A 12,818-nucleotide genomic window follows, 5' to 3' on the forward strand; every position below is an offset into this window, starting at 1 on the left:
CGAACATCGTATATATTTGTCTCGTCGGTGCATTTAAAAGTTAATATCCCAAACACGTATTTCTGTTGGCCGGTCAAATACTAAGAGCAAGTTAGAAATTTTCAACGAAGACATTGCTATAGGGAATGGAATGAGAGGCAAACCACGTAGAGTGACCGATTAACACGTTATTACCAAACAATTATTTCATTTTCATGGGGATAATTTAAACTACATGATTGATTAATATCATGATGTATAACTTTTTGTTTGACATTAAGTTCAAAGTTAACGAAATGATTGGCATAGTGCTGAACGAGGATGCACCATAATTTCAAGTACTTAACCGCTGATGTTAAGCTTAATAATTAGTGTAGTAAATAATTATTCTCTTTTCGCATACACTCAAACAAGAATCTCGTGAATTTATTTAAGATGAATTTATTAAATACATTGCATACCCATAATTGCGCGTGTTTTAACTCATAGTTATTCACTAATCAATCACATGTTATTCACTAACAGAACACACTTACCTTTTTCACAACAATTAAACTCATTACTCTGGTAAAAAATGTTAACATTTTAACACTATTTCCTTTTAAAATTCCACTTAGATGTGAAGGGAAAGTAATCAAATCTTCAAAGCAATGATGGAAAGACTCAATCATGACCAATCTTCGAAGTAAATCTATACTGTATGAAAGCTTCGGTTTATTCACAGAACCAAAAAAAAATGTTAGAAGCTAAAATAATGAAAATACCGACTAGAAAAGACGACCTTTAAAAGCGCGTAGGGCTTATGAAAACTACAGGTAGTTATTATTTTATTTTATTCGTATTTATATTTTATTTTATTTTATTTGTGGGAATGAGAGGACTGCATAAAACCCCAAAAAAGGACATGCGTCAGACCATAACCATGAATACACCAACCAATATCAATTGTTTTTTAATAAAACCTCATTCATGAACATACTTCAAAGCAAAATTAGCATCTCTTAAGTGTTTAATTAATCAATAATAAATTAAAATTAGGAATAATAATAAAAAATTGCTAAGCTAAGCGCCGAAGGCTATTTTTCAATGGCTCTTGGATTCTTACTTATATAGCAAATCGTGCCCGCCAGCTTTACTCGATTAACTCGTCTTATGGCTGAAACAGTATAAAATCTAGCTAACACAAAAAATAATAATAATAAAATAAAATCTCAGAACACACAAAAAGTCTGAAAAATCTACAAATTCTAACTCTTTTTCCTTTTGTTGGGATTTTGCCATTTGGGTTTTCTTCTGTCTCATCTGGGTTCTCTAGAGAGAGAGAGAGAGGAAGGAAGAGGATGAAGAAGAAGATGAGTGAGAAGAATCGCCATGTGGGTTTGGCTCTGTTCATACTCTGCATTGTAGGGTTGAAGCCAAGTTTCATCCTTGGAGACACCAATGCATCTGATGGTGAGTTTACTCTCTTCCTCCTCTGTTTCTCCCCCAAAAGTCTCGATCTTTTCATGTTTTTAATCCTTTATTTGTGTAAGTTTGATCGGTGATTCTGGGTTTTATGTTGAACTCAAAGCTCAAAACTTTTCTGTTAGTAATAAAACCCCAATGATGTCTAACGTTGGATCTGCTTCAGAGAACCGACAGAAAAAATAATGGTTTGGATAGTTTGCTCAAGGTCTTCTGATTCACAATATGTGCAGCTGCGGCGTTAAACAACCTGTTCAGCTCCTTGAATTCTCCGGGACAGCTATCTCAATGGACAGCATCAGGAGGTGATCCTTGTGGACAGAACTGGAAAGGCATCACGTGTTCTAACTCACGAGTTACTCAAATGTAATTAATCATTATTTTGAATCACTGTGTTTCTATCTTGTATCATTGCTTAATACATTAGTTTTTTTTTATCTACTTGCAGAAAGTTATCAGGACTTGGACTCTCTGGATCACTAGGATTCATGCTTGATAAATTGACTTCTGTTACTGAGTTGTAAGAACTCATACTCTATGATACAATGCTCCAAAGTTTCTTTTTCTTAATTGGAAATAGCTTATAATCGCAAGGATTGTTTTGGTGGGAACCTGCAGTGATTTAAGCAACAATAACCTTGGAGGGGATTTGCCTTATCAGCTTCCTCCAAATCTAGAGAGATTGTATGTTTGATGATTCTCTCTATATATGTTTGACAACTTTCTTTTTGTCTGTGTTTCTATGTTGATGAAGTTTCTGAATTTGGTTTTAGGAATCTTGCTAATAACCAGTTCACTGGATCTGCTCAGTATTCCATTTCTCTAATGACACCTCTCAAATACCTGTAAGTCTGTAGTTTAGTTCTATTATCTATCTTCAGACATCTCTTTGAGAAGTTTGGTTACTTAATGCTCCATTGTTTTTGCACAGCAATCTTGCTCACAACCAGCTTAAGCAACTAGCTATTGACTTCACGAAACTCACCTCTCTATCTATCTTGTAAGATCTTCATTATTCATTATTTCAAATCATTGTGTTAGTTAATGACCACATGTTTTTGACTAATTCATGTGTGTGTTTTCAGGGACCTCTCTTCCAATACTATCACAGGTTCTCTTCCCAACACAATGACCTCTCTTACAAGTGCAAAATCAATGTAAGTAGCCTCCATGTGCTTGAAAGAACTTACGTAAGCGAACCAGTTAACACTAACGTTTATGTTTACTGAATGAACTTACACAGATATCTTCAGAACAATCAGTTCACAGGCACCATTGATGTCCTAGCCACACTTCCCCTCGAAAATATGTGTGTAACTTAAACTTTATCCTGTTTACAAATGCATCATCTCTAAAGATCATTTGATGATGTTCTTGCTGAAATGCTTCCTCAGGAACATTGCAAACAATCGTTTCACTGGCTGGATCCCTGATTCTTTGAGAGGCATTAACTTGCAGTAAGTTTTTTCATCAGATTCTTCAGCTTTCTTGAAACTTTTTGTTCTTACCATGAATGATCTTGGAAACAGAAAAGATGGTAACTCATTCAACACCGGGGCTGCACCTCCACCGCCTCCCGGCACACCTCCGATCCATAGATCACCTACTCCTAAATCCGGTAACAGAGGATCACCATCAAGTGGTGATGATTCCGGCAGTAGCAGTGACTCCAAGAGCTCAGGGCTTGGAGCTGGTGGAATAGCAGGAATAGTCATTTCACTGTTAGTTGTGACAGCAGTCATAGCTTTCTTCTTGATCAAGAGAAAAAGATCAAAGCGGACATCGTCATCCACTGACATTGAAAGGAGTGATAACGTTAACCAGCCCTTCACACTCGCTTCAAATGACATTCATCAAGGTAATAGCACACTTAAAAGAATCTGTAGAAATGTATATACATTTAAGCATGATTCTAAAAATCGGTCTAGGTGGCAACTCGTTCCTAACCAAAACCATTCTCCTAAAATCGGATTTATACGACTTAAATCAGTTTCTAAATCAGTTAAAATCAATAATGTTTGTACATATCACAAATTTATCTAGTCTTTAGTTTGTTTATTAAGTTTTAATAATTCATCAAAATAATTTTTTATTTGAACATAAAAACTAGAATATTTTATAAAATATATATAAAATAAATCAATAATTCATCAGGCCTTTAATAATCTGCCTAGTTACCATATTTCTTAAATATTGCATTTAAGTGTTCTTATGGGTTTAACTTTGTATTGATGTTGGTTACAGAGAACAAGTCTATGCAGACACCATCAGTAGTCGAGACGAAGAAGCTGGACACTTCACTGTCAATGAATCTACGTCCTCCACCATCTGAGCGACATAAGTCGTTTGATGAAGAAGATTCAACACCGATAAAGCCTATCGTTGCAAAGAAACATGCAGTCGTGGTCCCTTCAAATGTGAATGTGTATACGGTTGCAGATCTTCAAATAGCTACCAATAGTTTCAGCGTCGATAATCTTCTTGGTGAAGGGACTTTTGGAAGAGTCTACAGAGCTCAGTTTGATGATGGAAAGGTACTAAAATTGAATAAAATTGTACAGAGCTTCATAAGATTCTGTCGCTGAGATATTGTGTTGATCTGATAGGTACTTGCTGTGAAGAAAATAGACTCGTCTGCGCTTCCCACTGACACGGCTGAAGATTTTACCGAGATTGTATCGAAAATTGCGCATTTGGATCATGAAAACGTCACAAAGCTTGATGGTTACTGTTCTGAACACGGGCAACACTTGGTGATCTATGAGTTTCATAGAAACGGCTCGTTGCATGACTTTTTACATCTTTCTGAAGATGAAAGCAAACCTTTGATATGGAATCCTCGTGTCAAGATCGCTCTTGGCACTGCACGTGCGTTGGAGTAAGTCTTTTAAACATCTCAACCACATCGTTTGCCTTATTATATTACAAGAGGCTCATGGAAAGTGTCTGTTGTTGTTGTTTTAGGTACTTGCATGAAGTTTGTTCACCATCTATAGTCCATAAGAACATCAAATCCGCAAATATTTTACTTGACTCAGAGCTGAATCCGCACCTCTCAGACTCTGGTCTCGCTAGCTTCCTCCCTACTGCGAATGAGGTATGTACACCTCCAACGGTGGCTGGGCATCCAGCTTTCTGTTTAGGTTCGGTTATTTTGGTTTTTGATTTTTTTACAGTTAAATATCGGATAATTCGGATTTTTGAAGTTAAAAATGTCGAGTAATTAAGATAATTTTAAATATTTCGGGTATTTGGGTTTATAAATAATATTTTTAGGATATTTGGACATTTAGAAACTAAATATATTGATATTTTTAGGTATATAATTTGTATTTTAAAATTCTATATCCATTCGGTTTTTCGGTTTCAGATATAATGATCTGTGCAGTTATTTATAAAATTTGGTTCTTTGGTTAGGTACAGTTCGGTTCTTTGGTTATTGATAAATGTGCCCAGGCCTAGGTGTCATGTTGCTTCTAGTCTCTCTCTCTCGTTTCTCTAATACTTTCTGATGCAATGTGCAGTTACTGAACCAAAACGATGAAGGATACAGTGCACCAGAAGTTTCAATGTCAGGCCAATACTCTTTGCAGAGTGATGTCTACAGCTTTGGGATAGTGATGCTTGAGCTTTTGACCGGAAGAAAACCATTCGACAGGTACTATTACAATCCATTACATCCAGTCTTAAGAGTGAACTGTGTTCTGAAGTAGTAAGGCATTGGTGATTACAGCACAAGGTCAAGATCTGAGCAGTCATTGGTGAGATGGGCAACACCTCAGCTTCATGACATTGATGCATTGAGCAAAATGGTTGATCCAGCTCTCAAAGGGCTTTACCCTGTTAAATCTCTCTCTCGATTCGCAGATGTTATCGCACTTTGCGTTCAGGTAATGTATATAGATACATATAAATGCATGTCTAAGCAAATGGAAAGAATGAGATCTGAATGTTTTTTTTTGTAATTTTTTGTAACAGCCGGAGCCAGAGTTCAGACCACCGATGTCTGAAGTGGTGCAAGCGTTGGTTGTGTTGGTGCAGAGAGCTAACATGAGCAAGAGAACTGTGGGGGTTGGCTCTGGTAGCTCTGGAGCCAATGATTACATGTAAATTCTTTACCTGAGAGACTAAAAACAACAAACAAAAGCTTTACTCTTTTATTGCGCTGGTCTGCTTGGATTCTGAGTCTGACGAGTACAAGTTACAGAGACAACAAAAGATCAACAAAAACCAAAGTTTTCTTCTTTTTATTTTCATAAAAGTGAGAGAATAACAACAACAACAAAAACAACCTTTACACATTGTACAATCTCTTGTTTCTTTGTAATATCTACCCAAGTTGTAGCACCTTTTTTAGATTCCGACAACATGAACAAAACCATGTCCTTTTGTGAGTTCCGAGCTAATACGGTCTTTTTCCCGTTTGTATTGCTATTATTTGTTTTGAATAATTTTCGTGTTAGTAAAGAAATATTATAGTACTGTCGCTATTATTAACCGGATCAGCTGAGACTAACCGGAACCGTTTCGTAATTCGAACCGGAATACAAGTGGCACGTGGTGTTTTATTAGACTTTTTGAGAGAACAAAGAACACATGAGACACCACGTGGACTTCTTATTGACACGTGACAAGCTGTCAACAATAGCAAGGCACAACTCACGTTATGAACCAAAGTCTTCCAAAACCATAGTATAAGGTCAAGCTTAGGAAACAATAGGGTCGAACTAGAAAAATGATGATCGGAAAGTGGTTGGGATCTGTCAGAACCACCGGGAACTGTGAAGGTATGTACTACAGCGTGAGGACGATGGTTGGAAAAGCCTCAAACCGATCGGGTGTTCATGGTTCCAGGCTTCCTGACGCTAAATCACTTGACAATGTAATTAGTAATTACACATATTACCAATTAACTGAGACGACAAGATTTCAACCTTTTCTTTGTTATTAATTTTTTTTTGTCAATTATGAATTTTTTTTCTTGTAATGCATAGCAGGAAGAGATTAGGGAGAGGATTAATAAAGGGAAAGAAGACAAAGAACAGAGAAGAAGAGAGACAGAGAAAAAAGTTGAAGGCTCGCAAAGAGAATCCACCGGAGACGATGATGCATCCTCCTCCGCGCGGTGATCACTGATGCTTCATGGTCTTCTTCTTCTTCTTTTTTATTTTATATAACTTACTGTGTTAGCTCAAAATGTACGAAAAGAAAACATAAACCCCTATAAATTACAGTATCATATGATAATAGTTACTGAAATCAATATTCCAAGGTCATGTTTTTTCCAAGAAAAGCAAGTTTGAAGGTTAGTTTTAAATTTCGATTAGGATCAAAATGTGAGTTGCTAACAAGCAAAAACAAAAATAGAAAAATAAATAATAAAACGGCTACTAGAGTTTTGAGACATTTTGCAATCTTTGGTAATTCTCAAATCTTTTAAGAATCTTCTTAAATTTAATATATATATCCAAATAAATCTTACTCATTGATTCAATATTGTGTTTTAACTTTCTAATAAAGGAAAACATGATCATTGCGGATACACTTAAAAGAGAAAAGTAATGATTCTTAAAAGATAAACAACAAAAATAATATCTATGTATTCGATTATCTAAAATATTATTATTTAAGTAATCATATACAGGCGTGAATATTAAAGAGAAACCTCCCCTTAGGGGCTTTTTGAGAGATTGATCAATCAAAACGTTTTCGAAGATGAACGAAGATCAAGAAATTGCCTTATTCATGGCGACTATGGCTACGTTTGGTTGTGTAGTGCTATTGTGTTTATGCTGTATGGAGTCTCGTAGGGGCAACAATAGTCATCCAACTCAACCCAATCGTAGATTTCATGAGCTAATCCAAGACATCAAACCCACCATCAACTATAAACCTCCCGCTCCTCCACCAATCCCCGTGGTGAAGTTCAACTCTCATAACTTCAAAAACGTTGTCGAGTGCGTTGTTTGCCTCTCCAACCTAGTCGATGGAGACAAAGCCAGGGTTATGCCGACATGTAAACACTGCTTTCACGTGGATTGCATCGACAAGTGGCTTAAATGTAATTCCATTTGTCCTGTCTGCAGAATAAACGTTGTTGGTCGTTTGGCCCTAAATGACGGCTCGATTTTTCAATCTCTTCCGAGTATAGGAGCTAACTCTGTGATGGATATGGATAGTTCGGCCGAATCAGAAACTCGAGACGGCCAATAACGGTATCTTACTTAAACCACTTTGTTTGCAGTGTATATAAATGGTACATTCAAGAAAGTTTCCCTAGTCCGGGTTTTTTTTAGTGTCTTATTTCAATTTTTCATTAGTTTAGTTGGTCAGACATTACATCAAATATTAAGAAACTGGTACAGCAATGAAACAAACTCCATTGAATGTCAGACCGCACAGCCCTCTTTGCTAAAACATCAGCACAAGTATTAAAAGATATATTAATAAACCTAAATTTCTATAGAATGAAATGAATTTCGCCAAGCCTAGATGGTGTTTACATAGTTCTGCAGTCGTAGAAACCCTGCAAAGGTAAATGTACGTATTTTTTAAATGCAAATGGTATTAAAATTACTGCGGTTTTCTTGTCGGTTAAAATATTAATAAATATTTCAACCTTTTCTTTGTTATTTAAAAAATATTTGTCCTAGTAATTCTAAAATTTGTTTCTTCAATGCGTCGTCTGTCTCTCAGAGCTTGCTGATGGAGACAAAGCTAGGGTTTTGCCTACTTGTAATCATTGGTTTCATGCCCATTGCATCGATTTGTGGTTTCAATCTCACTCAACGTGTCCTGTCTGTAGAAACATAGTTGGTTTAGCCGAAAATCACTATTCAGGTTTCGAACCTGATGAGTCTCCGACCAATTCTCTTCCAACTACAAACACGGCAGTTATTGAAGACTCTGACGAAACAAACGAAGTTCAACCAGACCAGATCTGCAGCCGTTGTGTGGCAGACATTCTTATTAGGGTATAATACAAACTAACATCATATTATCATTATTATGTTCTTTTTATTGTTTTCGGTATTCTCTAGTTCCATTATAAAGATCCATACCACACAAACATTTTAGACGTGGATGGATCTTCTATTAAAATGTCATAGATCTTGGCCTAGTTTCCGGTCAAAGCGAGTTTTGAGACACTTCTCACAGATATTCTCAAATTTCTTGATCACCTCAAAACGTATATTAATTGTGCAATCTTTGTTAATTAAAATCTCTTTAAAATTTTCTTAAATATGTTTGCTAATAAATCGTACTCATTGATTCAATATTGTGTTTTAGCTTTCTAGTTACAAGTATATGGCAATATGATCATAAGCCTATGGCAATTGGAAATGTCTGGATTCAGAATGCCGTGCGATTCATACCCTATCAGGGCCAGTTTTTATATTAGCATCCCGAAAAATGTCTACTGAAAACAACCCTGTCGAAAGTATTTAAGTCTGTGTTTTTTTGAACAATTTTAAGTCAGTTTCCACCTATTAAAAGAACGGAAAATATTGGAAAAGTAGAAGCAAAGAGACGAGCGGTACTCCTTTGAGAATCTCAAAAAAATAATAATAAGGTATTACTTTTTTTAAAGGATAAATTACTTTCTTAGTGGTTTAAATTTGTTTATTGTTTCGAATGTTACGAACCGCTCCGTCCTGCACCGCAGTTAACAGTAACAAAAATCTTTATATATACCATATATCTATACGTTTTTATAACTGTTAAAACCGCACCGCAGTTAAACCGCTTATCCCGCACCGCTCAAACCGTAGTTACCATTCGAAGCCTATAATTTAACATTTAACTATTTACTAAATAATTTTAAAAAATATTAGTAGTACTAAATTTGTGAGAACCCCTTGGGAAGATTCCCGATGATGATGTCACGAAATATAAAATAACAGAAATCCTTATAATTACCTGTACATCGATTCCAAGTTTAAATATTCCAAAATTTGATATAAATTTCAGCTGTACATGGATTTTTCCTTTTTTTTTTGTTCAGTTATAAATTAAATATAGAAAACCTAAAAAAGCAAATGTATTTAAATGATATTCCTTCCGTTTCATTTTTTAGTTGACACTTTAGACTTAGACACACGTATTAAAAATATTTAATTTTATATATTTACTAAATAAAAATATTATTACCAATACATTTAACCATATTTAAACAATCAGAAAAGCATATTGAAATATAAACCAATAAATTTTGCTTTAAAATTATAAAATGACATTTATTTAGAAATGAAAATTTTATTCTACAACGACAACTAAATTGAAACAAAAAAATATTAAATTGCTTATGTTTTTTGGTCGGTCATTTTGGTGCGGTTTGAACAACTCTACGGCTGGATAATACTCAGGCCCTTTATAGCCAATGGTAGCGCAATATTTGTGAAGTAGAACTCCACACAGATTAGATATTCGGGGTTTGAGAGGTATTTGTGATTTATTTTGTATATCACGGATATCTATTTTTTTTATTTGTTTTCCTTCGAAAAAATATGAATATCCAAAAAATCGGATATCCAAAAAATAAACAGATATTTGCAGATATTTACAAATACTTACGGATATTTCATATGTTTTGATTAATACAAATAATCTTGAAAATTTGATACAAATTTGTTTCATAAAATATTTTTTGCATGATTTATAGAATAAAAATTTAAAATAGTGAAACTACATATTTTGTAAATTTTAAACTTAATTAACAATTATATAATATAAGACAAGCTTAAGAAAAAGTTATAATTGTCATAATTTTTTTCTCTCTTTTTATGTAATACTTTAGTATAAGTAATAATGTGAACAAAATTTGTCAAATCATGTTAGAGTAATAATTATATAAATTTATACATTTAAAACCATAAATATAATCAAGATATATATGTATTTATATATTGCCGGATCGGGCGGATATCCACTTTTCAAAATTTTAATATTTGTGTTTGCTTTTATTTTAACGGATATTGATTTTTAGTATTTGATTTACTTCGAAAGTTTATGGATATCAAAAATTTTCGAATTTTGAATAGTGAATCGAATCAAAATTAATGGATAAAATGGGCAGCTCATGTAAGATGCAGCCCATGCATATACCGGGAAAAAAAAACTGAACAGACAGAACTATTATATTTTTCTTGCAACTATTGTTTTTTTCTTGCAAAATATACTGAATCTTGACTCAGTTTGTTATTAGTCAACAAGTCCAGTTGCTATACTAGAGATACAGTAGAAGGTATTTATTGTAGTAGTTTATTTTGAAAAGTTACATCTACCAACGCTCTCTACTGACATTAATTTTAGCTAGATAAACTGTGTGCGCAGAAAGACGTGTAAAGCGTGAACAGAGAGACAAATCTACCACCAACAAACCTGACCTTGCGAAGAATAATTGACAGCTCGTAATTGTAGGAAGATAGAATATTTGTACATGTATTTTACATATTAACTATGATTATTACATTTGTTTATTCATAATTCATAAGCTATGATAGTATTAGTATAGGTTTGGATTAGTTTTGTTTTGTTCAACTTAAACTTGTAATCGACATTAGGATTCTCGAGTCTCGGGCTGAATGAAAAAAGTAAAAAAAAAATGTTATGATAGTATTTTTTTTTAAACAAAGCATGCGAAAATACAACTCAGACATTCGCTTATTACACACAAGTTGGACGCTACATCGGATGTCTTGTATGGTTTGTATCTGCAAATTGTTGTCGTAAAGGAGTGTGCAAGTTGTTTGTTTATTTTACCTTTTAATATCATAAGCCACACTATTAATTGTTCTGCTTCCTTTTATACAATAATGAAAGATTGTTGAACAACAACAAAAGATTTATAGTCGATCACGATTTACATGACTCTTCTAACATAACCTTTTTATTTGAAAGAAAAAACGAAAATTTGCCGATAAATAAAGAAAATGAAAGACAAGCTGTACGTGATTGATAGCAATTTACAACGGTGCCTGCTTTTTAATGTCTAGTATCGCAGATAATTAATATTCTTAACTACTAACCTGAAGTGGAAATAATGGTACAAGAAATACGAAGGTGATATTTGAACCCAAAAAAATACGAAGGTGATAGATGGGATCTCTAAAAGACTGAAACTATTCTCAAAATTATACAAATACAAAGATTATATACGTAAAAAAATATTATATACGTTTAACACAAGCTGTTATAAGATTAGTCAAGTTATAAAAATACTTTTATGATGTGTCATCTATAGTAATTTTTGTTTGTCAAGGCTATCATACCCTCTCGAAATACAAACCAAGCATTTTCTTTATACTGGTATGGTAAACAGCATGATCAAAAGAGCAACAGCATATTACCATTGTACATTTCACCATTCAGGCATTCATACATGTTTCTGTCAGTCAAATCTTTTTTTTTTTGCAGGTTGTTCTTGGAGAGATGCCTTTAGAACGAGTAATTCTTGGGTTCACCCCCTAAGGTGAACCTCTAGGTTCACCAACCAATAGTGTTTGATTATTTGATATTTGATATCTTTTAAAAAAGGAAACAACATTGAATTTTCAAATAAGATTATCTTTTTAAAATAAAACAATAAAAATACATAAAAATAGTTACAAAAAAAATAAATAAATATTTTTAAGTCTTTAGCAAAATACTAAACCCTATACCCTAAATCTTAAACCCTAAACCCTAAACCTTAAACTTTGGATAAACTCTAAACGTTTGAAAATCTTAAACCCTAAATCATACATTAAAAACTAAATTTTAATAACACTAAACCCTAAATCCTAATCACTAAACCCTAAACCCTTGGGTAAACTCTGAACCCTTGGATAAATCATAAACTCTAGAGTTTAATTTTAAATATTTTTGATTTACAGTTTATGATTTATCCAAGGGTTCAGGGTTTATCCAAGGGTTCAGGGTTTAGTGATTAGGATTTAGGGTTTAGTGTTATTAAAATTTAGTTTTTAATGTATGATTTAGGGTTTAAGATTTTCAAACGTTTAGAGTTTATCCAAAATTTAAGGTTTAGGGTTTAAGATTTAGGGTATAGGATTTAGTATTTTGCTGAAGACTTAAAAATATTTATTTATTTATTTTTTGTAACTATTTTTATGTATTTTTATTGTTTTATTTTAAAAAGATAATCTTATTTGAAAATTCAATGTTGTTTCCTTTTTTAAAAGATATCAAATATCAAATAATCAAACACTATTGGTTGGTGAACCTAGAGGTTCACCTTAGGGGGTGAACCCAAGAATTACTCCTTTAGAACATGCAACCTTGAGGAATTTTTGTCATAATGAAGGTTATATAGTTGCTATATAACCAAGCCGGCAATAACATACCTTTATATATAAATATATTGTTTCCTCTCT

At 33.5% G+C, this 12,818-nt stretch overlaps 3 protein-coding genes across 3 annotated transcripts; all 3 read left to right on the top strand.

The window, feature by feature from the left end:
- Positions 1 to 1,064: 1,064 nt before the first annotated feature.
- LOC103870038 (protein STRUBBELIG-RECEPTOR FAMILY 7) lies at positions 1,065 to 5,871 on the top strand. Its single transcript, XM_009148132.3, has 16 exons — positions 1,065 to 1,431; positions 1,677 to 1,809; positions 1,892 to 1,963; positions 2,062 to 2,127; positions 2,217 to 2,288; positions 2,375 to 2,443; positions 2,529 to 2,600; positions 2,687 to 2,752; positions 2,838 to 2,900; positions 2,973 to 3,301; positions 3,688 to 3,977; positions 4,050 to 4,321; positions 4,408 to 4,540; positions 4,968 to 5,101; positions 5,177 to 5,333; positions 5,422 to 5,871. The coding sequence occupies exons 1-16, from the start codon at positions 1,320 to 1,322 to the stop codon at positions 5,551 to 5,553; spliced, it is 2,172 nt and encodes a 723-aa protein (XP_009146380.1). The 5' UTR covers positions 1,065 to 1,319; the 3' UTR covers positions 5,554 to 5,871.
- A 65-nt stretch (positions 5,872 to 5,936) lies between these two features.
- LOC103870039 lies at positions 5,937 to 6,807 on the top strand. The gene is made up of 2 exons (XM_009148134.3): positions 5,937 to 6,325; positions 6,441 to 6,807. The coding sequence occupies exons 1-2, from the start codon at positions 6,179 to 6,181 to the stop codon at positions 6,570 to 6,572; spliced, it is 279 nt and encodes a 92-aa protein (XP_009146382.1). The 5' UTR covers positions 5,937 to 6,178; the 3' UTR covers positions 6,573 to 6,807.
- Positions 6,808 to 7,158: 351 nt separating this feature from the next.
- On the top strand, positions 7,159 to 7,656 carry LOC103870040 (putative RING-H2 finger protein ATL62). Its single transcript, XM_018658943.2, has one exon. It carries the CDS (start codon positions 7,159 to 7,161, stop codon positions 7,654 to 7,656), a length of 498 nt encoding a protein of 165 aa, XP_018514459.2.
- The last annotated feature ends 5,162 nt before the right edge of the window (positions 7,657 to 12,818 follow it).

This window comes from Brassica rapa, chromosome A05 (genome assembly GCF_000309985.2).
Source record: "Brassica rapa cultivar Chiifu-401-42 chromosome A05, CAAS_Brap_v3.01, whole genome shotgun sequence".
Classification (NCBI taxonomy): domain Eukaryota; kingdom Viridiplantae; phylum Streptophyta; class Magnoliopsida; order Brassicales; family Brassicaceae; genus Brassica; species Brassica rapa.

Coding starts and splice junctions, on each gene's coding strand:
- LOC103870038 (XM_009148132.3), top strand. CDS start 1,320: ATGAAGAAGAAGATGAGTGAGAAGAATCGCCATGTGGGTTTGGCTCTG. Junction 1,432..1,676: donor AGACACCAATGCATCTGATG/GTGAGTTTACTC, acceptor CAATATGTGCAG/CTGCGGCGTTAAACAACCTG. Junction 2,601..2,686: donor CTTACAAGTGCAAAATCAAT/GTAAGTAGCCTC, acceptor GAACTTACACAG/ATATCTTCAGAACAATCAGT.
- LOC103870039 (XM_009148134.3), top strand. CDS start 6,179: ATGATGATCGGAAAGTGGTTGGGATCTGTCAGAACCACCGGGAACTGT. Junction 6,326..6,440: donor ACGCTAAATCACTTGACAAT/GTAATTAGTAAT, acceptor AATGCATAGCAG/GAAGAGATTAGGGAGAGGAT.
- LOC103870040 (XM_018658943.2), top strand. CDS start 7,159: ATGAACGAAGATCAAGAAATTGCCTTATTCATGGCGACTATGGCTACG.